This window comes from Tachysurus fulvidraco, chromosome 1 (genome assembly GCF_022655615.1).
Source record: "Tachysurus fulvidraco isolate hzauxx_2018 chromosome 1, HZAU_PFXX_2.0, whole genome shotgun sequence".
Lineage (NCBI taxonomy): Eukaryota > Metazoa > Chordata > Actinopteri > Siluriformes > Bagridae > Tachysurus > Tachysurus fulvidraco.
In genome coordinates, this window is record NC_062518.1 from 47,755,172 (window position 1) to 47,780,855 (window position 25,684).

The 25,684-nt window shown below is 39.4% G+C and overlaps 1 protein-coding gene across 4 annotated transcripts; it reads right to left on the reverse strand.

The window, feature by feature from the left end:
- Positions 1 to 1,361: 1,361 nt before the first annotated feature.
- Positions 1,362 to 22,474, reverse strand: LOC113663542 (C-C motif chemokine 2-like). 4 transcript variants are annotated; one of them, XM_027178880.2, is made up of 11 exons: positions 22,406 to 22,474; positions 21,039 to 21,156; positions 20,731 to 20,843; positions 11,480 to 11,521; positions 10,992 to 11,033; positions 7,043 to 7,084; positions 6,775 to 6,816; positions 6,241 to 6,309; positions 5,273 to 5,310; positions 1,684 to 1,752; positions 1,362 to 1,537 (listed from the first exon to the last, which is right to left on the reverse strand). In XM_027178880.2, the coding sequence occupies exons 1-10, from the start codon at positions 22,452 to 22,454 to the stop codon at positions 1,705 to 1,707; spliced, it is 603 nt and encodes a 200-aa protein (XP_027034681.1). In that variant the 5' UTR covers positions 22,455 to 22,474; the 3' UTR covers positions 1,362 to 1,537; positions 1,684 to 1,704. The 4 variants fall into 4 exon arrangements, with proteins under 4 accessions (XP_027034681.1, XP_047665874.1, XP_027034679.1 ...); XM_047809918.1 differs by lacking the exon at positions 6,775 to 6,816; XM_027178878.2 differs by lacking the exons at positions 1,362 to 1,537; positions 1,684 to 1,752 and adding an exon at positions 2,962 to 4,280.
- Positions 22,475 to 25,684: the final 3,210 nt, after the last annotated feature.

Consider the following 25,684-nt stretch of genomic DNA (forward strand, 5'->3'; position numbering starts at 1 on the left):
ATGAGAAGAAATAATACTAAAAGTAACGAGTCCGTTTTGAAAATGTAAGAAGTAAAAACTACAGATATTTGTGTAAAAATGTAATGAGTAAAAGTAAAAAGTTGTCCGAAAAATAAATAGTGGAGTAAATTACTGAAACCAGAAAAATGTACTTAAGTACAGTAACGAAGTATTTTTACTCCGTTACTTCCCACCTCTGTTTACATCAGTGTGAAACTGTCATAAAATCAGAAAATCAGACACTTTGACACGCCCCAAACCTCCAAGATAATATAAAGTTAGATTCATATATAAGATTTATAAGTTAGATTCAGTACCAAGTTCAATTCTATTACACATAAACATAAAAAATTAATAGACATGAAAATATTAACTTTTATTATTAATTAAAAATAAAGAAGGGACTGAACACTTACATGACTCCAGGTTTTAGACACTCCGGATCTGTTTCTTCATACACTGTAATGACTCTTACAGGGATTGGTCATGTCTGAAAGCTGAAACAGCACTGGTACTCTTCTGCTACATTTCCCTCTGTGTGAAAACATTTCTACATTTAGTTCTGTGATTAAATGTTCAATAAGAAAATATTAGACAATTTTATATCTAGCATCAGATGTAGACTATTGTAGCTATTAAACTGTATTATGTCACAGTTGTGTTATGGACTCTGATTGGTGAGAAGGTGTTGATTAATTCTCTATAACAGCATCTCTGACTATAGTGCAGGTTTATATTAATGTACTTGCTCTGATACTTTATCGTTTCTATAGTAACAGCTCATTCACAGGTACTTGTATGGCAGACACAACACATAAACAGATGTAAAAACCTGTGTGATCATTGATATAGTGAAGTTTACACATGAAGAGAGAATAGAGGCTGATGAGGAACGACTGTTCTGTAAAAGATATTTTTACCCGCATTAAATGGAACTAAAATTGGAGAATATATATGAAATGTTATTATTTAATAAACACAAAATCTAAATAATAATAAGTTCTTAGCCCTGTCTTTGTTTTATGTAGCACCATGGTCCTGGAGAAATGTTGTCTCATTTCCCTGTGTACTGCAACAGCTATACAGTATATGGTTGAAAAAAGCTTCTTGACTTGACTTGAAATGAATTAATGGTGTGCAATTCCAGACAAATCTTCTCACTCTGCTAATTCGAGCCATTATCCTGGGATTGCCTTGCTGCCTCCAGCTTCCCTGCACTCTCCAGTGCTGTTCAAATGCTGCAAAGATTTTCACCATTGCCTTCACACTTTCACATTAATAGAAATTAAAGAGCACTATATTCTTCTCACTGCCGTGGGTGTTACCAGAGGTAAAGAAATAAATCATGCTTTGCAGCTTCATCATTGTGTGGGAAATCTTTATTTTTAACAAAACACAGACTCAATACATATGCATAAATGTGAGTGTAATTGTGTACCTAAATATTTTTTTGTTATGTATAAAAGTATATGAATTTGTGTTAGACACAGTAACATCTTTTTAATGTAACTAACATGAAATTGGACCAGACACAAACCTGCAAAATAAATAAATAAATAAATAAATAAATAAAAATACTTGCAGTAAATAACAAACAGTAATTAGGTATCATATATTTTCATAAATTTTAAATCCTATTAAGTACCCTCCAAAGGGAAGAATAACAACTGGTTGAAAACTTACATGGCTCCAGCTTTTGGTTGTTCACATTCCATCAGTATGTGAAGCAATACAAAACTTCTCCATTTTAACCTGTGTGAAAACATCTCTGCATTAATTTATCATGAACAACAATATTCTTATGTTTTAAACAAACATTTATAGAGGAAAAGTACCAACATTAGTACCTTGTTGTGAAACCAATAAAAATCCAGAAAATGTTTATTTAATCCATTTGTTTAATTATTTATGTAATTATTATTTATATGCAACTATTCAGAATACTAATTTATAAGTAAAAGTGAGTATACAGTGAAGCAAAAAAGTACTTAGTCAGCAACCAATTGTGAAAGTTCTCCCAATTAAAAAGATGAGAGAGGCCTGTAATTTTCATCATAGGTACACATTTTAACTACTACAAAATGAGAAAAAACCCACAAAATCACTGTCTGATTTTTAAAGAATTTATTTGCAAATTATGGTGAAAAATAAGTGTTTGGTCAATAACAAAAGTTAATCTCAATATTGTGTTATATACCATCTGTTGGCAATGACAGAGGTCAAACGTTTTCTGTAAGTCTCCACAAGGTTTTTACACACTGTTGCTGGTAGTTTGGCCCATTCCTCCATGCAGATCTCCTCTAGAGCAGTGATGTTTTGGGGCTGTCGGTGGGCAACACGGATTTTCAACTCCCTCCAAAGATTTTCTATGGGGTTGAGATCTGGAGACTGGCAAGGCCACTCCAGGGGCCTGTTTCAGAAAAGTTTAAACTTGAACTCTGAGTTGACAAGCCCTGAGATGGGAAACACCTTAACCAATGAGCTACCACATCCCACATTCCCTGCTCTTTGCATAACTGAAATGTGGGCAATGAATGAGGCATTTGCCAAATATTGTAAATGTAAATGTCATCCATGATGAAATTTCTGCCAGAAATGCTGAGATCTGATCAGAAGCTGTGGTATCTAAGGGTGGGAAAGAGAAGATAAGTTGTGTATCATCAGCATAGCAGTGGTAAGAGAACCCATGTGAGGAAATAACTTTACCAAGAGAGTGAGTATACAGGGAGAAAAGAAGAGGACCAAGCACTGAGCCCTGTGGGACACCAGTGGAGAGCAGATGTCACTCCCCTCCATGTCACCTGATATGAGCGTCCTTCCGCGTAGGAAGCGACCCATTCCCAAGCTGATCCACAAATCCCAAGATTCCTGAGGGTGGATAAGAGAGTCTTGTGGTTGACCGTATCAAACGCTGCTGAAAGGTCAAGGAGGGTAAAGACGGATGACAGTTTGGCCGATCTAGCAGCATGTAGTTTCTCAGAGACATCCAAAAGGATTGTCTCTGTGGAATGAGCTGCATTTAAAGCCAGAATGGTTGAGATCTTGGAGGTATTGCTCAAGAATTCAAGAATTTTTTAAAGAAACGAGAGAACTGATACCGGTCTGTAGTTATAGAACTGATGTCTGATCTTTAAAAAAGGGGGAGACGACCGGCAGAAACTCTGGTTTTACCGAAGAAAACCTGCTCCCAACCAGGTTAGGTTCACAGAGTAAATTACTATGGTAACTGACTGAGTATAAGTTACCTCTCTTTCAGAAATGGGCTTAACTGAACCTGCTTTCTCGGGTTTAACATACCTCCCTTTCTGAAACGGAAATCCCAGAGTTTCCCTCATTTCAGGGTTAACATACTTAGAGTTTTCACTTAACCTCTTTTCTGAAACAGGCCCCAGGACCTTGAAATGCTTCTCACAAAGCCACTCCTTCGTTGCAAGGGCCGTGTGTTTGGGTTCATTGTCATGCTGAAAAGACGGGCCCAGACATGTACTGGCTTAAGCAAGGGGACACACCTAGCACTGCAGGATTTGAGTCCCAGGCAGCATAGTGTGTTACTGATTGTAGCCTTTGTTACTTTGGTCCCTTTTGGTCTAATAATAACTCCCACAGTTGATTTTTTCACACCGAGCTGCTTACTATTGCAGTAAACCTATTGCAGATTCAGTCTTCCCAGTCTGGTGCAGGTCTACAATTTTGTTTCTGGTGTCCTTTGACAGCTCTTTGGTCTTGGCCATAGTGGAGTTTGGAGTCTGACTGTTTGAGGTTGTGGACAGGTGTCTTTTATAGTGATAACGAGTTCAAACAGGTGCCATTAATACAAGTAACAAGTGGAGGACAGAGGAGCCTCTTAAAGAAGAAGTCCAATTGTGAGAGTCAGAAATCTTGATTTTTTGTAGGTGACCAAATACTTATTTTACTGAGGAAATTACCAATTTATTAATTATCGAATGTGATTTCCTGGATTCTTTCCCCTATTCTGTCTCTCATAGGTGAAGTGTACCTATGATGAACATTACAGGCCTCTCTCATCTTTTTAAGTTGGAGAACATGCACAATTGGTGGCTGACTAAATATTTTTTTGCCCCATGGTAACAGATGGAAGATAAACAAGGGGAACATTTCCTAGAAGTGTTTCCTTGTCCTTGTGATGCAATTATGTAATGAAAATTCTGTATTTCAGGATTTATTCTGATTTTTTGACCTATAATATGAAAGGATAATGACTGAATTTCAGACCCCATGCACAAGCAGAACATCCGTTTTTCAGTCACTTCCACCATTCTCTGAAAATAGAAATGACTATGTTCATGAACAGTAACATGCAAAATTATAAATAAGTGGATCAAGAGACAAGAATCTGTAGTCCAATGCAGACAAAGAAGAATGTCAGTAGCCAAGCGATGACCTCAATAGGAGGTCATGGTAGACAGTAAGAGACCCAAAGCAGCTACCTACCATGACGTTAGTTGCCTGCTGCAATTACATGGTGTGAAGACAAGGGCCAGAGACCCACTCATCACGGCTAATTTAATAACCCCTTGCTTCTTCTCCTGCTCGTCAAATATGGGATGAGGTAGCCAAAATGTCATTCAAAAGATGACATACCCAAAGCTAAGTGCCACAGTGTATTATGGGCAGTGTATTATGGGACTCCACCCATATTAGATGGTTCGAGGAAGCCAGACAACAGAGGGAGTGCACCAAATCTTGGTCTGTCTGCCCATTTAACCCTGTCTGTCCCATTTGACCCCAGATTAAATCCCCAGGATGAGTTCAACTGTAGCACTACTTTGACAGCAAGATGCCTTCTAGAACTGACTAACAAATTGAGGGCCTTGATCAGAGACCAAGTCAGATGGAAAGCTGAAAGCCTCCTGAATGAGGAGCAGCAGTCTGCTTGGCTCAGGGCAGTTTGGGCATTGGAAACAAATAAAAATAAAATAAAAAGCAAGTCTCAGCAACCGTGGGGATCACTGGCACTGCAAGACTGGATAGGGGGCTTTTTCTCTGGACAGTGACCGTAGCTGAAGCTTACTGGGGCTGCAGCAGGGCTTGGCCCTTGATCTAGTTACCCTGGATAGGTTCAAATGCTCTAAATGTACTGCTATTTTACTCTAATAATAATACTGTGGTAGTCACAATTCCCATATTATACTAAAACAGTAAAATTACAGTCATACCCCCTACAACTATATATAATACAGTACTACAGTACTAATTAGGACCCTAGTAGAGATATTGAAATGCAAATTGCATGATTAATACATTTACATACCATAATCAGTGTGACAGGAGAATCTGTCTTTCCAGACTCTGGTTTGAAAAGAAGAAAAAAAGCTGATTAGAAATTAACATTAATTAGAACTGCTACTGAGTAAACAAAATTTTATTTCTGCAGGCAAACAAAAATACCATAAAATAAAAATACCACATATTAGGCATACTGGGAAGCCACTCTCATCAGCAATAAAAGCAAAGGAATCTGGTCCACATCTCATTAAATGTTCTATTTTCTTCAGAAACCTTTCTTTTCTTTCATTTATCCATGTTTGCCTACCTGGGGTTTATTTTAATGTTACAAGAGCATCATAATCTTAGAATTTAGAATTACATTAAAAAAAAAGAAAACTAACTAACTAAAATAAAATAAGTTTAAATTAAATATTTATTTTCCAAATCTACAGGGAGCTGCAGCAAAGGGATGAAAGGGCCACTTGTGGCTCTGGAGCCGCGGGCTGCCGACCCCTGTACTAGACAAACAACACACCACTATAGAGACCACTATACTATATGATGCAGATTACTTCCTAATATGCAAAAAGATGTTTTAGATTTTAATTTACTTGCTGTAGTTCATGTCAGCAGTGTGTCTTTGTTATGAAATGTTAGGAGCTACTTGGACATTTCCCTACCAGACAAACAGAAACTGCTGGCAGGCATTTCTTCATAGCTTTTGATATTCCCCACGTTTTTTTTTATTTACCCTTTCTATTGATCCACATTTCAAATCATGTCACATGTTCCTTATTTACCCTATTGTTTGCTCTATCTATATCAGTCCTTTTCTATCTCTCTTTGTCAGTCATTGTTTTGTGTTTGCACAATACAGTGTTTTCCAGGTTTCCATATCATTGTTATATTTTGATTTTAAGTTGTATTTGTATTTTGATTATGTTGTTTGTACAGTACATTGCTGACTTGTGGTTGTTTATAGATTATATGTTCAGTAAAAGCATTAGGTACCTGCACTTGTGTCCATACCCAAGTCCTGACTGGCTGATGAAGTAGAAACTTGTTCAGTTGTAACAGGCTCTGGTTAAATCAATAGTTAAACAAAAATTTTTACTTTTATACCAACATACAGTAAAACAGTGCAACTGTCTATACTAACACTATACCACTATAGATTCTCCTATGCTTAACACTTGACAGTGTATATATTACTATATTAACATCATTCCACTATAGATACCACTATGCATTGCAATTTATTCAGATGCACTTATCCAGATCAATTTACATCATGTTTTATAATATTTATATATCTGAACACCGTCCTATTTATATGAATATAATGTTAATTATAATACTGTTCCGTGTATACCCTAATAACCCTATACAACAGCAGATACTAATATGGCATTGCAGATAAAGCTTTAGATATCACAGTACAATACAAACAAATACTGTATAAATGATTTCTTCCTGCAGCATTTCTACTGTGTGGATACTAATATACATACAGAATTGCTTTATATATATTATGAAATCCCTTACCATTTCTACTGGGTGAGGCAGTAGAGCCTGGTTTATCATGCTCTGGAGGAAACAATAAAAGATCATATTTGAATCATAAGCACATGCTAAAATACTACTATACTATTGATAACACCAGCTGCATCCTGTCTGTATTGGCAGGTGTTACAGTGCAACAGCCTATACTACCATACAAATACTATACCACTATGGATTCTCCTTTGCTTAACACGTTCCACTATAGATACCACTATATATATTTATATATATATATAATGAAATCACTTACCATTTCTACTGGGTGAGGCAGTAGAGACTGGATTATCATGCTCTGGATAAACAATAAAAGATCATAGTAAACAATATACTAAGAACTAAAATATTCATCCACTTGAAAACTTCACCAGGTTAGGTATGTAACCCAGGTCCCTGAGAAGGGAATGAGATGCTGCATCAGTGCTGACGCTATGGGAACGCTTCTGTGTCTGAAGCTCTGTGTTTACACACGGCAATTTAATGGCTCAGGAAGGACACGTGACGGAGTGAATACGTGCCAGTAAGTCCATATAAGGGCATCTATGTCATATTACTCCAGCTTCTATTTGTCTGAGCAGGGAACCGGGTTACATATGTAACCTGGTGTAGCTCCCGTTTGAGGGAATTCGTCGCTGCGACGTTATGGGAATGCCAATACCTGACTGTGCCAGAGGCCATGAGAGAGTACAAGCAGACTGGGAACAGACCATCAATGGCCCTGAAGAACCTAAAACCCTGGAGTGGGATCCAAGTCCAGGTTATAGAACCTGATATGGTATTCGGAGAGGACCAATCTGCCGCAGCACCAACATCCTGAAAGGGAACACCCCTGGCCAAGGTACTGGATGAGGCAATACCCCTAGCGGAGTGAGCTCTAATGCCGAGAGGCGAGGCAAGACCGTGCAGTGCACTTCATAGGCCAGAGCAAATGGCGTCCACTACCCAGTGCACCAGGCTCTGCTTGGAAACCGGATTACCCTTATTCCGGCCCCCAAGACAGACAAAAAGAGCAGTGGACATAAGTCCTTAAGGCTCTCAGTGGGCAAAGCAAATGCAGCCTCTCCTGTTCCACCCACTCATGGTGGAGCCATCCTGGGCACCTTAGGGACATATCCTGCCCCGGAGTGCAGAATAGCATTGGACATGCCAGGAGAAATATTCTAGGCAGGCGGGGGCGATTGACAAGGCCTGCAAATCCCCCACCCTCTTGAGAGAGGCCAAGGCTAGGAGAAGAGCCAACTTCAGGGTCAGAAATGTCTCAGAGGCTGACTCCATGGGCTCAAATGGGGCTTCCAGCAGACACTCCAGGATTACAGAGATGCCCCTAGAGTGGGACCCAAGGCCAGGAACCAGTCCTTTTCCACATAAGAAGGGTACAAAGCCCACAGCGCATAACCCTTATAATCCTGAGGGGATATCTGCAGGATGAAAGCCTGCACCCCTGAGATCGAGCTTTAATGGCCTCATGTGAAGCAGACCAAAAGAGATAATGTTTGTTGCTGTCGACATTAGGCCGAGCACCATCTGTGCCTCGGTGACAGAGAGGCCTCGAGGGCGAGCATCCCAAATCAATCTTTGGACCTGATCTGGGACACGATAACCTTGAGTGTGAGCATCTTGAAATGGTAAGTCTTCAAAGAACAGTTCAGAGCTCGCAGGTCCAAAATCGGACACAGACCCCCGTCCTTCTTGCGAGCAATGAAATATCAGCTGCAAAGCTGGTTTCCCACTCTGGGAGGGGAACATGCTCTATGGCCCCTTTCCTCAGGAGCAAGAGAATTTCCTCTTGGAGGAACACAGCCTGGTGACTGTCAATGATCGAAAGGCAAGAAACCCTGAAATCATGAAGGACGGGAAGAGAACTGGATCCTGTAGCCTTTTCTACAGTACCCAGGACCCACTGAGACACACCTGGCAGATGTTTCCACACTGCCTGGTTGTCTGATAGTGGTGTCAACCTCATGCAGACCACCCGGGTACCCTGAGCACTGATAGGTGCTAACCCTGGGAGATCTGTGCAAGGAAGAGGAGCAGGCACAGACCCTACTGCTCCCTGAAATGCCGGAGGCAGTGGTGCAGGCAGTAGGGGAGCCTTCCTGAATGGGATGCTCCTAGAAACCACAGACCTAAGGCATTGGGTCTGGGCCCGGGAAAGCCGACCGGCCTCCCTAGTCTTAGAGGTGCTTTGTGGCACAGAGCACACTGTCAGTGGCTCGGTGGAGCTCAGATACCACCTGAGGTCCCAACCCCTGGCCACCATCGTTTTCTTTTTTTTTTTAGCTCTGCCAGCAGGTCAGCCTTGTAGGCCTGCAAACCTGCCATGGAGTGCAAGGCCACACCTGCTTGGCCTGCTGCTGTGTAGGCCTTACCCAAAAGTAGTCCTACAAGGCTTGGCTGGAAGGCAGGTTTCCTCCATGCAGGTGATGTAGGTGAGCGATAGCCCTTAAGCGTCTCTTCAATCCCAGGCATCGCCCCATACCATGGCTTTCAAGCCCTATAATGGCTGAATAGTCAGGCATGGCAGGAGAAAAAAAATACGCACTGAAAATGGATTTCTCCAAGAAAGGGAAAGAGAAAGGGAAAAAGTCACCTCTTGCTCTGTTTCCACTAACTCAACCTGCGAACCCCATGATCAAAGCCACCGCGCTGCCTCGGCGGACGTGGGATCCGAACCATGAGGCACAGCCGAAGCTGAAAATACAGCCAGGTGGGATTGAAGAGTACACAGAGGGAATCCCTCACAATGCACAAAGCCAGCTCCCTCGAGAGCCGACCGGGCATGCGCCTCTCCCAAACAAACAACGCAAAGAGAGTACGTGTCGTCCCCTGTGATAAAGCGGGGGAACAGATGCACGCATCTCTTAAAATGATTAGATTGCAACATATCATTATTTTCTCGCCTAGCTTTCCCTAAAATATATACTTTTCTCTCCCTGCACTAGACTGACAGGACAAACAATTGACACACATACACAGAGCGCTTGCTCTTTGTAGATGCCCTTATATGGACTTACTGATGCATAATCACTCCGTCACGTGTCATTCCTGAGCCATTAAATTGGTGTGTGTGGAAACAGAGCTTCCTCACAGAAGCGTTCCTATAGCGTCAGCACTGACGCAGCGTCTCATTCCCTCTAAAGGGAACATAAAACTTGTACTGAAACACAATAAATACTATGTGTGCATTCTAAGATAACATTTCATGGCACTACCCTCAGGCTGAAATATGGAAGCAAACTAGACCGCTGTCAAAAGTGTTCTGCATGTGTTTAGTCAATTGAATGTAAAACTGAGCCTACTAGCAGTCAGTCATAGTTTTTTCATGTAGCCTACAATACAAAGCAGAATTTGCCTCACTTAAATATATAGTCCGCAGCTGCTACTGAATACCACTGAATAGTCAGCTATACATTACTCCATTAACTCTGCTAACATTATCCAACTATTTATAGTATAATGTTAAAGATAATATTGTACTATGTATAATAATTTATGTACTACCAAAATTGCAGTATACAACTGTTGTCAGCGCACTCCTCCGAAGCTCACCTTCGCGGCGCACTCTTGTGACGTCATTCCCTGTCGCATGACTATTTAAGCACGCCGTTCATGCTAGATTGTCGCCAGATGATCTCTCGTCACTACGTCGCTTTTGTGAGTCACTCCTGCCAGCCTCCGGTCCGAGTGTTATCTGTGCCTCTGTGTTTTCTTGAATTACCTTTTTTCCCCGGGATTCCTTATGTGAGTTTTTTTTCTTTTTCTGTTTTTTTTGCGCTTCGGTTATTGATTATTAGGATTACCCCTTTCCTGTGTGGATTACTTCCTTTTTTTTCCCCTGTGTGGATTACTTTATTTCTCGTCAATCGAACTTCCGGTTTCGAGACTGTTACGCCCGTGGCGTCAGACTAGTCAGTCTGCCGCTGCGTTCTGTAGGAGGTTTAGCCAAAGACTTCGCCCGGCTACATCCTCTGTGCATTTATGCATTTATATATAGACATTTATTTTAATAAATTCTCTTTTTTTGGACCCTGGCCTGCGTTTGGGTTCTCCTTCCCAGCACCCTCATCTGTTTGCTGATAACTGTAGATAATGTACTAATCGAGATAGAACTATACAATACAACTATAGATAATAAAATATAATGCTACAATGGATACTAATATAAATACTTATTTACATGTGTGTGTGATTCATTTACTTACGTTCTATATTATCTGAGGTGGTTAAAACAGGTTTGACAGGCTCTGGTTAAAACAATAAAAGATCATATAGGTCATTTTCCCTTCATACTAAAATATACAACACACACAACGGTCTATACTACTACAATAACACTGTAATACTATTTATGCTACTTAACTTACACAATCACTTTATAAATACCACAACACTAAGACTATACCACAATTCTAACACTATAAATAGTTCTTTATTAGCAAAACCCAGATAGATATTACTATTCTATACTAATATTTACATTTACAGAATTAGGTAGATGCAATAATCCAGAGAAAAATTCATTTTGTTAGATTTATATTTGTAACCATTATCCCACAATCTGCCGGTGATTGTGATAACTGCAGAGATATGGGTTCGATCCCCACTTGGTGTCTCCCAAACGTTACAGGAAGCCATTAGAGGGAAAATACTGCAGACACACATACTAAAAAAATAACAAATGACAAATTACCCAATTCCTCTGAGTCGTCTTGCTGAGTTGGATGACTTGTAGCTAAAATAGAAAACAGCAAAACTGTACCAAGAGACAACAAGTGGAATCATAAGCTGTGAGGTAGTAATACTACACACTGTGCTAATTTACTGCAATTTTAGTTTTATACTATAATTATTTAGACCTGCTTACCTTTACCACTCTTCCAAACGATTCTTCAATACAGTTTTATGAGAGAAAAAGTGAAGACTGCTATGCTAACATTAGACCACTAGAATTCTTCTTCTTCTTCTTCTTCTTCTTCTTCTTCTTCTTCTTCTTATTATTATTATTATTATTATTATTATTATTATTAGTAGTAGTAGTAGTAGCAGTAGTAGTAGTAGTAGTAGTAGTAGTAGTAGTAGTAGTAGTATGACTATTATTATTATCTGCTATATTTGACGTATCATGATGGGTACTACACTTCTTAGAACTATAAGAAGAAGAAGAAGAAGAAGAAGAAGAAGAAGAAGAAGAAGAAGAAGAAGAAGAAGAAGAAACTATATTCTATAGCGCCTTTAAAATTATACAAATAATACAAAAAGATATAAAAACACACCAAATAAGAACATACTCTCAAAACAAGTAAGTTAAGAAGATCAATTTCAAGTAAAAGCTACCCTAAGGAAGTGAGCTTTAAGGGAGGATTTAAAAACACTAAGGGATTCTGCTTGCCTAATCTGAACAGGCAAGGAATTCCAGAGTCTTGGAGTTACAGAAGAAAACATAAAGATATTGATCAACTTTTCATCCAACGGGAGTGACCACATAGGACACAATTTGGCAAAGTTTTTTAAATAAAAGAATGATGTCTTTACAGTGTTCTGAACATGGGGAGCAAATGTTAAATGTGCATCAAATATCAGCCCTATTTTTTTTAAACTGCAGAAATAATCTCTCTGTACCAGTTATGACCAAGCTTTTGTTTATTCTGTTATCCTTTTTTTTTTTTTTTTTTTTTGGTTTTAGTCTGTTTGTTGTTCTCTGATCTTGATTATGTTGTTTGTACAGTACATTGACTTGTGGTTGGGTTAGGGTTAACACAAACATCAGGACCTTATACTCCACGCTAAACCACACCGGAAGCCAGTGAAGCGAGAGGAGGACAGGGGTGATGTGTGAGCGTTTGGAGGTGTTGGAGAGAAGACGTGCTGCCGCGTTTTGTACCATTTGGAGCCGATTGAGAAGTGATTGATTTAGTCCATTGTAGAGAGCATTACAGTAGTCAATCCTTGAGCTGATGAATGCATGTATAGCTTTTTCAGGGTCAACTTGGGACAGGAATGATTTGACCTTGCTGAGTAGTCTTAGCTGGTAAAAGCTCGCCTTCACTACTGCACTGATCTGTTTATTGAAGTGCGTACTATTGTCAAAAATAACACCCAGATTATGCATGATAGGTGCAAACTGAGGTGTTAGAGGACCAAAGCTAAAAGAGCTGCTGGGTGAATCTGGGCTAAACAGGATGTACTCTGTGTCTTTTCTTCATTCAGATGAAGGGAGTTCTGGGAAAGACATTGATATCGCGAAGGCAATTATGGAGAGGGTCCAAGGCAGAACAATTACTCAATCACAGGAAGATACATCTGGAGGTCGTCAGCATAGAAATTAAATGGAACGTTGTGATTGGAGATGAGTTGACCAAGTGGCAGCATATAGAGTGAGAACAGAATAGGACCAAGAATAGATCCTTGAGGCACACCAGATGACAGAGGAGCAACCAAGGAAGAATAATCATTAAGCATTACTGAAAAGGTTCTGTTAGTGAGATATGATGAGAACCAATTTAGCACCGCACCCTGCAGACCAACAACATGTTGAAGACGAGAGATGATGATGGCATGATCCACAGTGTCAAATGCAGCGGTTAGGTCCAGTAACACCAAAACCACAGAGCTTTTACCATCCAGGGCTCCAAGAATGTCATTAGGGATCCTCAATAACGCTGATTCTGTGCTATGTCTCGACCTGAAAATGGACTGAAATGTATCACCAATGCCGTGCAGTTGAAGATGAGACAAAACAAGCTTCTCCATCAATGTAGACAGGAATGACAGGTTAGATCTAGGGTGGAAGTTGGAGAGTATGGAGGGGTCAAGGTTGGGTTTCTTGAGCAGCAGTCTAACAATAGCGTGTTTGAGAGCAGTGGGAACAGTACCCACCCTAAAACAGCTGTTTATGAAAGGGACAAGGATAGGACTTATGATGTCAACAGCTTCCTTCAAGAGGGCAGGTGGTGGGCTTCAACTCGTGGACAGCTTCAAAGTTCTCTAGCACACACTGTGCCGCACGAGTAGACATGGCAACAACAGAGACTTGTGTAATGGTTTGCCTAACAGACAAAACCTGGTCCAAAAAATGTTGAATGCATTGCATGTGTTTATAGAAATGTCATTCAAGGTGATAGACACCGGATTAACAGAATTGATAGTGCTGAATAAAATTTCAGGGTGGTGGCTATTGCTATTGATGAGAGCAGAAAGGTACTGTCCTTTAGCTTCCTTCAGTGCACTCTGATAGGTAGCAAGACTGTCTCTAAATATCTCCAATGACACCTGTAACCTATCCTTCTTCTATTTGTGCTCAGCCTGTCTTCACCGGAATCTGAGGGCCCGAGTTGTATCATTGAGCCAGGGGTCCAATGTACCATTGGTTGACTTTACCTTATAGGGCACAACAGAGTCCATTATCTGGGAGCAGATGGTATGGAAGGAGGCGAGGAAACGGTCCGGACAAACAGGCCAATTCAGCAGTAGATGCGAGATCAGAAACAGAGAAGGCCGCAACAAAATCATTGACTGTAGATGAGGTAATAATGCGATGGCGATGAGGGGCAGTAGACGTTGGAGCAGGTGAAACAGCACAAATGTCAACCTGTATGAGAGAATGGTCAGAGACGGGAAAATCCATGACCTCACAAGTCTAGTGTTGGTCTTTGTTGTTCTCTCGGCTGATTAATCAGAAGTTTCAGTCTCCCTTAAGGTGTGAATAGTTGGCAGGGCTTACTCATTTAAATTGAAGTTTCTCAATTTAAACTAGATTTGTAAAGTTCGTTGCAACAAACTCGCAAAGGCCGCAAAAGCCGGTGCTTTTTGGAGGCGAGTGGACATAAGGGTCAGTGTTACATTTAGAAGCAAGTACACAGAAAGCTCGGGTGCCAAAACATTTGGAGGTAAGTGGAGACAAGCATGTGATGTCATCCAAATACTCTTGAAGAGGTTCCCCACATTGGGCTGAGTGTTTTGATATGTCACATGTCCATGTTGTAAAAAGTTTTGATTTTGCATATTTTGGGGGCGGGGCTGTGAGACAACCGAAAGGCCAGTCTGTACACCAATTTAAAACTTTGTTCAGAGTATCACCCTAAAGGAGCTGGCCGAGTTTGGTATAGATAGTTTGAAAACTTGCCAAGTTATAAAACTCCAAATTTTATAATGGGATTCTCTGGGTAAAAAAAGGCCACTTTGAGACTCAGTACCGGAAATACTGGTAATTGGATCGCTTAGAAAATAATAGCAACAAACGTCTGACCAGGGTCTACAACATATCTGAATTTGGTGCATATGGCTTGAAAGCCCTAGGAGGAGTTACTCTTGATACATTTTTGTCTAAGTTTAAATAGGAAAACAGAATGTTGGCTTCTACAAACCCAACATAATGAGTAAGTTTGTAAGTATGAGGTGGTTTGTAAGGATCTCTCTATCTCACATTGTAACATAAGTGTCTAGTGTGGTTTGATATATTCTATCATACCTTAAATCTTACTCTTGGTTGACTGCTGATATGTGCCTCAAACCCATCTCTGTACTCAATTCCTACAGTCACAGACTCTCTCATCCACAGAGCAGAGGAAACAATCCCAGTAACCTCATCTACCCTCCTCTGTTGTGTAAGTCTCAAACAGTTCAGTTCAATTCAATTCAATTCAAGTTTATTTGTATAGCACTTTTTACAATTGACATTGTCTCAAAGCAGCTTTACAGAACATAAACATAGAACAAAGGGTTATTATAAGAAAAATATAAAGATTAATAAAATACAAAATTCAAGATTAATATTAGATAGATTTAGTTCACAATGTGTATGTATTTATCCCCATTGAGCAAGTCTGAGGTGACTCAGGCAGCAGTGGCAAGGAAAAACTCCCTTAGATTATAATGAAGAAACCTTGAGAGGAACCAGGCTCAAGGGGAACCCATTCTCATATGGGTTCAAACAGTGGTGGTAAGTGGGCTCAAACCACTCAAAACAGTGGTGGTAGGTGGGCTCTGGAATTGCCAGTCTGTTGTAAAGAAAGATTTTTATCTCTGCTTTAACTTCCCATTATTCCTTTGATTTTCTTGCGCTAACAGAAACCTGGATATCCCCACAGAACACTGCTACACCAGCTGCTTTATCCTCTGCCTATGCTTTCTCTCACTCACCACAAGAAATGGGCAGGGGTGGTGGTACAGGTTTATTATTGTCAAAGAGATGGTGCTTTACACCTCTCCTCTTGTCTCATTTAACAATCTCCTCTTTTAAATTCAATGCAATTTCTGTTACCTCTCCTATCAACCTTTGAGTCATTGTTGTCTAACGCCCTACTTGTCTCCTAAGAGACTTCCTGGAAGAAGTGGAAACACTGCTTAGTGCTTTCCCTTCTGATAGCTCCCCTCTGATGGTGCTTGGTGATTTCAACCTCCCCTCTGACAAGCTTCAATCTTCTTCCCTCCTGACTCTTCTTGACTCATTCACCCTGACACTCAACATCTACATCCCCACACACAAAGGTGGCATGTCCTGGACCTGGTTTTCACCTGTCCTTCTCCAGCTACAGACATGACTGCTACCCCACTACACATCTCTGATCATCACATGGTATCCTTCACCATCACTCTCTCTATCCTTCCTACAGTAAAACTCTCTCACCCCCTAACTCTTACCTTGCAACCTTCACTCTGTCTCCCCTTGTTCTGTAGATTCTGGCACTCTTTCTTCTCTTCCTGATCCTGAGTCTTGTTCCTCACTACACTTGGAATCAGCCACAGATCCTTTCCTCTCATCTCTTTCCCCACTATGGACTTTCTCTGCCCTATGTCCACTAAACCCAAGAATGAAGGCTGAACAGTACACAAAATGGACTGTAACCTATTCTGCTTTAAGTATTTTTTTTGTATATTATTTATTTTATTTATTATTAAATACAGTGAAAGGTGTCTGAAATCTGAGAGAGCAAAGATCATCAGAGAGAACGTGGAAGAAATCACAAATTGATGCAGATCTTGATTCTTACCGAACACTCCTGGCCAAGTTCTCCTCAGATGTGACTTCTGCCAAGACTTCCTTCTACAAGGAAAAGCTTGAATCTTCCTCACATGACCCTCGGAAATTCCACAACATCATCTCTTCTCTGCTCAACCCCCCGGCTCCTCCTTCTTCATCCTCCCTGACTGCAGAAGACTTTGCTTCTTTCTACCAGGAGAAGATTGAGGAAATCTGCCGGACCTTCACTTCGGCCCCGACTGCACTTGCATCTCACAGTATGGATTCCACTCCTTCGTTGTTTCATTTCTCAACTGTAGCAGCAGAAGAAATTTTACAACTCATCCAGTCTTGCAATCCTACCACCTGCCCATTGGATCCACTCCCTTCCACTATGCTCCAGACCATCTCACAAGACCTTCTGCCCTTCATTACTACTATCATCAATAGATCCATAGCATCTGGTCAGGTACCAACTACCAACTACTACTAAGAGAGCAAGGGTTATTCCCATCCTAAAGAAACCTGCTCTGGATACATCAGACATCAGTAACTACAGATCGGTATCACGTCTCTCGTTTCTTTAAAAATTTTTTGAATGCATTGTCTATAATCAACTTTCTGTTTATCTCTCACAGAACAACCTCCAAGATCCCAACCAGTCTGGTTTATAACAGCTCATTCCACAGAGACAGCCCTTTTGGACATCTCTGAGAAACTACATGTTGCTAGATCAGCCAAACTGTCATCCGTCCTTATCCTCCTTGACCTTTTAGCAGGATTTGATGTGGCCAACCAGAAGACTCTCTTGTACACCCTCAGGAGTCTCGGGATTTGCAGATCAGCTTGGGAATGGTTCGCTTCCTACCTGGAAGGACGCTCATATCAGGTACTGTATCATGGAGGGGAGTGACATCTGCTCCAAGCAGACTCTCCACTGGTGTCCCACAGGGCTCAGTACTTGGTCCTCATCTTTTCTCCCTATATACTCACTCTCTTGGTAAAGTTATTTCATCACATGGGTTCTCTTTCCACTGCTATGCTGATGATACACAACTTATCTTTTCTTTCCCGCCCTCAGATACCACAGCTTCTGATCAGATCTCAGCATGTCTGGCAGAATTATCATCATGGATGACTGCTCATCAGTTAAAGCTCAATTCTAGCAACACTGAACTACTGTTCCTCCCAGGTGATTCATTCCCAGGTCATGATCTTGCTATATCCCTGCACAACAATCTGATCTTTTCAGCCACAGCTCACAACCTTGGGGTAACCATGGACAATCAACTGTCCTTTTCCTCTCATGTCACTTTCTTCTCTACAACATTAGTAGGATTCAGCCATTTTTGTCCATACAGGCTGCTCAGGTACTTGTTCAGTCTCTTGTCATTTCAAGACTGGATTACTGCTAGTGATGTGAAGTTCAGTTCTTTTCCGCGAACTGGTTCTTTTGGACAGTTCGTTTTAATGAACCTGTTCAATAACCCAGTTTACCAGTTGTTTTACGTCCTGACGTAATGACGTAATTCACAATGACGTCATGACGTAAATTCCTTCATCCCGCCACTGCCGGCAGATATTAATCTAATCAATTTAACACATTTGAAAAGTTCTTTGTAATCATAACTTTAGTTGAATATGTTTCTTACATTTAAGTATTGTAAGAAACCCGTCCAAAAGTTTTGTAAGAAACCCGTCCAAAATAAACAGTTCTCAGTTCAGTGTACTGATGATTTGCTGTATCAACAGCTCATCGGTTCTCAGACACGTCCGAAAGAGACAATTCTCAGTTCAGTGTACTGATGATTCGCTGTATGAACAGCTCATCAGTTCTCGGACACGTTCGAAAGAAACAGTTCTCAGTTCTGTACTGATGATTCGCTGTATCAGTTCAGTGTTTCACGCATGCGCAGTATCAACAGCTCGAGCTCACAGTTCTCGCAGCACAACATATCTCAGTTCAGTGAACAGGAGTTACATATACTCTGGGATATTAGTTTATTTAGAGTCGGAGGGACTGTCAGGCATGACCAAAAGTGAGTAACTTTAGTAACTTTTGGATCAGCGCTGACTCAAAACGCGAACGAATCAGTCCGATTTTGTGAACTGGTTCATCCAGTTCACTAAAAAGAACCGGTTCAAAAAAACGATTCGTTCACAAACCGGCCATCACTAATTACTGCAATGCACTGCTGGCAGGTCTACCTATGAAGGGAATTCGTCCTCTGCAAATGATCCAAAATGCAGCTGCATGGCTTGTGTTCAACCTGCCAAAGTTCTCGCATACCACCACACTGCAGCGAACCCTCCACTGGCTTCCGGGAGCTGCATGCATCAGAATTAAAACACTGATGTTGGCCTACAAAGCCAAAAACGGACCAGCTCCCTCTTACCTCAAAGCCCTCATCACTCCTCACACTGCGCCCGCACCCTCCCATCTACCAGCATTGCTCGACAGGTTCCATCATCTCTCAGGGTAAAAGGAAAGTATACTACTAGTGTCGGAACTCAGAGCCGGTCTCCAAGTCGACACATCACAGGGTGATCTCCACACAGACTTTTTGGTTACTAAAGACTGTTTTAGTTAAACTTAACTGTTAACTCTATAATTACTACAAAATACTGAGAAAACTCCTCAGACCTGGATGAGAATGAGCAAACTTCTTTATTGTGGTCAATCAGCCAACAAATTATAATTTGCCAAATTCAAAGTATCAAATTGCCAAATTAAAAGTATCAAATTGCCAAATTAAAAGTATCAAATTGCCAAATTAAAAGTAACAAATTGCCAAATTAAAAGTAACAAATTGCCAAATTCAAAGTAACAAATGAAAACCCCCAAAAAGAGCATGTCATGCAAAATCAATCAAGAAAAACAAGAACTCTCGCGACGTCCTTGCAAAAATAAAAACCACCCACCTTGACCTGCGGACACGGGCACGCGCCCCCACACGCACACACACACCTTCGCCCCCGAAGAACCAAAAAAACCTCAGATATCTTCTCAATATATACCCTGGTGCTCCTAGGAGCCCAGGTGCCATATCACCTTATTTACCGGAATCATCTCCTATGTTTTCTAAATACACTGACCCAATTTCCCCTTATTTCCCATTACCTTTCACCCATATGCCCATTTATGGATTTTCCTGCCCTTATTTTTCATGACCTCAGACTAAACACCTGGGCCTTCTTCAGTCTGCACAACAAGTTTATGAGCCACTGTTTTTTTCATTCTACATATCATGTTATTGCTATGGACCAAGGTCTGAGAACCATGGTGTTCTTCATTTTCCATAACAATTTATGAGCTAAGGTCTGGGAACAATGGTATTTTCCCTTCTACATAACAAGTTGTTATTACAAATGTGCTCAGACTGACTAGGCCTGACAGCCCCGAATCTGGTTGCAATAAACATCTTTGGCCTACAACATCACCTACATATGTCTTATGACAGCAATTGTAATATTTTGCAAGGCCTAATACTTTACTTTGGTTATAGTATTGTAAGGAATAATATTTTAATTATTTCTACTAAGAATTTTTTCCAACACTAGACTCCTCTCTTCTAGCAGCAAGGTGGTGGAATGAACTTTCCCTGGGCTTAGGACAGCTGAGTCACTGGGTATTTTCAAACGGCGGTTGAAGACCTACTTATTCAGGAAACACTTCAACTAGCACTTCTTTCCGTCTCTTTTGCATCTATTACCAAAAAAAAAAAAAAACTTTTCCATTGTAACTTTGTAAATCATTGTATATCATTGTAACTTTGAACATTGTTTTAAACTCTTGGTATGTAAGTATGTAACCTAGTGAACCAGCATTGATGTGTCCAATGATAGAGATTTAAGCACTTATGTATGTCGCTCTGGATAAGGGCATCTGCCAAATGCTGTAAATGTAAATGTAAATGATGCACAAAATAATATTCTGTAAAATTAATATTAATTTTGTTATTTACGGACAAAGATTCACTCACCTTCAGGTTTGTTCCGACTGTTAGACAGACGCTGGTCATTATTGTTCATGTTGTTCTTCACCCACTTTTCTTGGGGATCTGCACACACCTGACGACCATCTTTCAGGGTCAAGCTGTAGAGGAGATAGAAGATTTACATCAGTGTGAAACTGTATATTATCTTGGAGGTCATGAATCATGATAGAGTGTCTGATTTTATTACAATTAGATTCTATGACTCACAACTATAAAGAAAAAATATACACGAAAAAACTACATTTTATTATTAATTAAAATTAATTGAAAAATTAAAGGGACTGAACACTTACATGACTGCAGGTTTTGGACACCGATTACCTGTTTCTTTATACTCTGTAATGTCTTTTGCAGGGATTGGTTGTGTCTGATATCTGGAACAGATATCAGAAACGCTCTGCGATGCTCCCTCTGTGTGAAAACATTTCTACAATTAGTTCTGTGATTAAATGTTCAATAAGAAAATATTAGACTATTTTATATCTAGTATCAGATGCAGATTATTGTAGCTATTAAACTGCATTATCTTAATGTAAGTGAGAACAGGAACTAGGTTTTATATAAAAAGTTTATAATCAATTCCTGTATAAAAGACCAAAAAAGTGTTTAATAAATAACAAATAATCCATTACTCATGATTACTTTCTGATACTTTCTGATAAATAAGTTATTTCTGTTTAGCTCTGTGACTGTTACTTTCTTGGATTATCCTTTGCTACTATTACTAAACATTTCCCTTGTCTTTTTCTATATTAAAACCTATGTGATTCGGAGTTGTATATGTTCTGAATTTTGGTTCCATTCCACCAGCTCGCTGACAGAAATGAGGCACAAAATAAATATTAATTATTTTTTTATGAATGTTCAGAAGGTGACTGATTAATTCTGATTGGTCACAAGGTGTTTATTAATTCTCTATATAACAGCAGCTATGACTATAACACAGGTTTATATTAATGTACTTATTCTAATTAGGTTATTGTTTCCATAACAACCACCCATTCACAACCATGTGTAGAGCAGATGCGACATTTAAATAGCTTAAAATAAAATGTTTAACACATTTGACAAATTTAACATAAATAGAATAGCAATTATTTATTGACTCCAGTGTCAGGGCTTCCTTTGTCCACCATTCCAACATCTTCAGGACAGAGGAGTTTACACTTTGTAGTTATATGACAAGATGTATTTTTGTTTTGTTTTATTAAATTGAAGAGAGGATAAAAGAGCAGCTGGTGAGGAAATAATGTTTATAGTTGGTCTAATGTGAGTGTGAACAGGAACTAGCTTGTCTCACTGACATGTTCAAAACGTAGGAAAGGTCAGTCTTTAAGACCTATATATTGTAATTGTTGAAAATTTGCTGTGGTTTAAGATAATAAAACACTTGTGGACATTCTGTTACAGAACAATCCTCATCTTTACAGTGTAACAGTAACTCTGCTTCATCACACCACCACATTACAGTATTTTACTGTAACAGTGTGACAAACACACAGTGGTTTATTAATGCTGCTTATTTACAGAAACCTGATCAGCTTTTTAGGAAATTCAGCATCAGAATAAACCAGGGGTTTAATATTACTACTGATAATAATAATAATAATAATAATAATAATAATAATAATAATAATAATAATAATTAACTTTATCTTACTCTGGACCGTAAGGCAGGTGAGAACCAGCAGGAAAGAACGAGAGACCATGACTGCTGCTGCTGCTGCTGCTGAAGATATGAAGATATTGATGGTCAGATAAGCAGGTTTAGTTATTAGTGCAGAGCTCACCTAATTCTTCAGTCTATGTAGTGAGAGGAGAATAAGTGTGGTTTGGGTGTTATGGTGACGAAAAGTTCCACTTTGACTAAGAGATAAAAGAAAAAAACTCTCTTACTGAACACGTCTGCGGTTTTCAGCTAAGTGAGAAAGAACTGAATGTTTAACACTTTGTAACCAAACTCCTCTTACACTACTGCATTAAAGTCATAAAATAAAAAACAAAATAATTTATCAGATGTCAATAAGATTTGTCTATAATGTCAGCTCTTAGATCTCAATACACAGAGATAAATCTTGTTATTAAATGGCTTATATTTATTTTTCTTTTCTTACTTTCTTTTTTTTTTATATATACACCAATTGTACACATACTGTATAGGTCAAAAATGTCCCACATAGCAACCTTTGATATTTGCTATTTTTTAAAATATTTTTAAAGAAGGAACATATTTCTTGTTATTCATCTGTCAGAAATTCATCAAAAACATGGTTGAATTCATCTATTTGATATATGTGAGTACATATTTTTTTCTTTTTTTAAACATGAAAATATCATATTGGGAAAGATAACGACATAATGAATGTATAACATAATCAATGTATGTTATATGAAAGCCTAGACAATTTTCTGTCATTTTATATGTCAGTGTTCAGTTTTGGACATCAAAGGTTTCTGTATCTCATAGAAGATATTATGATAATCATGTACTTGATCAAGGTTTTGATTTGAAAATATTTTTGTGCTTTTGATTTTCTGTAGTGTTAACATGGCTGTTTCCAGTCATTCTAGAGTAACGGTTAAATGGTTGTCCTGATTCAGAGTCTGAAATATCTGATGCGGATGATCTATACTTTGTGCCATATGTGCCTTTGTGACATGTTCTTGCCTCTATTTAATTGCACTAATTTCACAGAGCACCACATAGAGATGCCCCCAGGGGTGGTGGTAAACATCCACCTCTTACAACCAAGGCTATACTTGATAACTTTAGTAATTCATGTAAATTACACACAAAAACAATGGTCCATACTCAAAAACCTCTTAACAGGAAAGTTGACCACATTTGGCAACCGACATTTATCTCATTTATACAGCTGAGCAATCAAGGGTTCAGGGCCTTGCTCAGGGGCCCAGGAGTGATAGCTTGGTGGACCTGGGATTAGAACTCATAATCTTCTGGTCAGCAGTCCAACATCTTAACCACCATGCTACCACATCTCCATGAGAACAGATTATGCTAATAAGTGGCTAGTAAATCACTGGGGCTCCAACCAACCAAAAAGAACTAACTAGCCACTTATGAGCACGATTGTCCGTTCACATGCCACTTATGATGTGCAGCTCTTGCAGCATCTGAGTCATTTTCTAAGATTGCTGAAACCAGCAGGACTCACCGAAAGAAATGTACAGCTTCACGAGTGGAATAGAGTGTATGGGTCTGAACTTGGACCATTGGCAGGTACATATCCATATTGCTGTGTGTATCTTCAGCATCATTACAACCAATATAATATTAGGTTCAGAAAACTATGAATAAAGGCAGTGAACATTATCATTGCCATTGTGAGGATTTGATGGCATGCAAGAACCAGGAGAGAACTTGACTGGTGATGATGATGATGATGATGATGATGATGATGATGATGATGATGATGAAGGTGATGATGATATGAGCACAATTCTCTTTTTGCAGAGATCACCACAGATCCTATGATCAGAATATGATATGATCTGTAGAGTGTGGTTTAGCTTAAAGGGTGAAAATGTTTTATCTTGACTGAGAAACCACACACGTCTTGCACAGGAAATCCAGCTGCGGGTAAAGTGAGACAGATCTGTGCAGACTTTAACACAACTTTAACACGACTTTAAAATGACTTTAACACTTTAACACAGCTAAACTTACATCAATGCACAAAATTTTATAGATAAAAATGAATGCAGTTTTACTGGAGTGAAACAATAAAAAGTCCGAACTCAGATCTTATGTTAAACAACACACCACATTACACAATACAGACACAGCCTCCAAAGTTACACAAAGGTTTATTTAAGTTAGAAAGGTACATAAAATATATTGTTTACAAAAGTTTGGATGATTATCAAAGCTGAATGTTAGTTTTTTTGGATTAAAGACAAATCATAGTGATTTTTTATTCCATATTATAACTAATTATTAGCATGAAGTTTTTAAAAAGTAGCTTTTCAAAAGTCAGAAAAAAAATCAGATATGTCAAGATAGCAAACAGAAAAGTACTGAAATGAATATGAATGAACAACTGAGAGAGAAAAGGTGGTTCATGGTCAACGTGTGTGTGCGTGTGCATGTGTGTTGGGGTCATGTGGTAATGCAAAGATTACAGTAATTAGCACGCTATCACATAAATCACACAGAAATGTATTACCATGAAACATTATTGTTTCTACTGTATAGTAACTGTTCATTCACAGGGACTGCCCATTTGAAATGTGTCCCCATTTTGAGAACTTCCTTGAGTTTTCAGATCCACATTGTCATGATCCTTTTTACTGAATAGAACCACCACTTGGGGCGCTGCTGCTCAGGAAGCATTCAGTCTACTTTAATTGAATCTAAGTTGAATGAAGTAAGAGTTTATTCCTTCGGCTCCCAAATGATTTTCTCTAAAACGGACAGTCTATAACCAATGATTGTTCTTCTTTGTCTCTTCTTCTTCTTCTTCTTCTTCTTCTTGTGGTGTTTTATGGTGGTTTGGCAGGCCAACGAAAAGGTGCATTACCGCCACCTACTGATCTGGAGTGTGGAGTGAACACAGAAAGGAAAGAAGAGGGGAGGTGAAAGAGAGAGAAAAAAAATCTATCTATCGTTCCTGTATCTTTTAGATATTTAAATAACAATTCTTGAGTTCTCGATTGCCCATACTCACAAGTGGAAATATTGTCCCCTCCTATCCACCCTAATTCCTAATATAACTGAAATCTGTCCCTTTCATATGCAGGACACTTAAATAGTATGTGCCTCACTGTTTCCAATTCCACACACTTCGCACATTCACCCGATTCATGCTTTCCTTTTCTAAAGAGATTATAGTTTAGTGCAGTATGTCCAATTCTTAATCTCGTGATGACAACGTCCTTGTTTCTATTTGTGTCTTTGTCTCCCCATCCATGCCACACC

What these genes read in the sequence shown, in the direction of transcription:
- LOC113663542 (XM_027178878.2), bottom strand. Translation starts at nt 22,454, where the DNA reads ATGGTCTCTCGTTCTTTCCTGCTGGTTCTCACCTGCCTTACGGTCCAG. An exon ending in CACCTGCCTTACGGTCCAGA is followed by an intron (nt 21,157 to 22,405) that starts GTAAGATAAAGT and finishes GTTTTCACACAG; the next exon opens with AGGGAGCATCGCAGAGCGTT. An exon ending in CACCTCAGATAATATAGAAC is followed by an intron (nt 7,085 to 10,991) that starts GTAAGTAAATGA and finishes TTGTTTATCCAG; the next exon opens with AGCATGATAATCCAGTCTCT.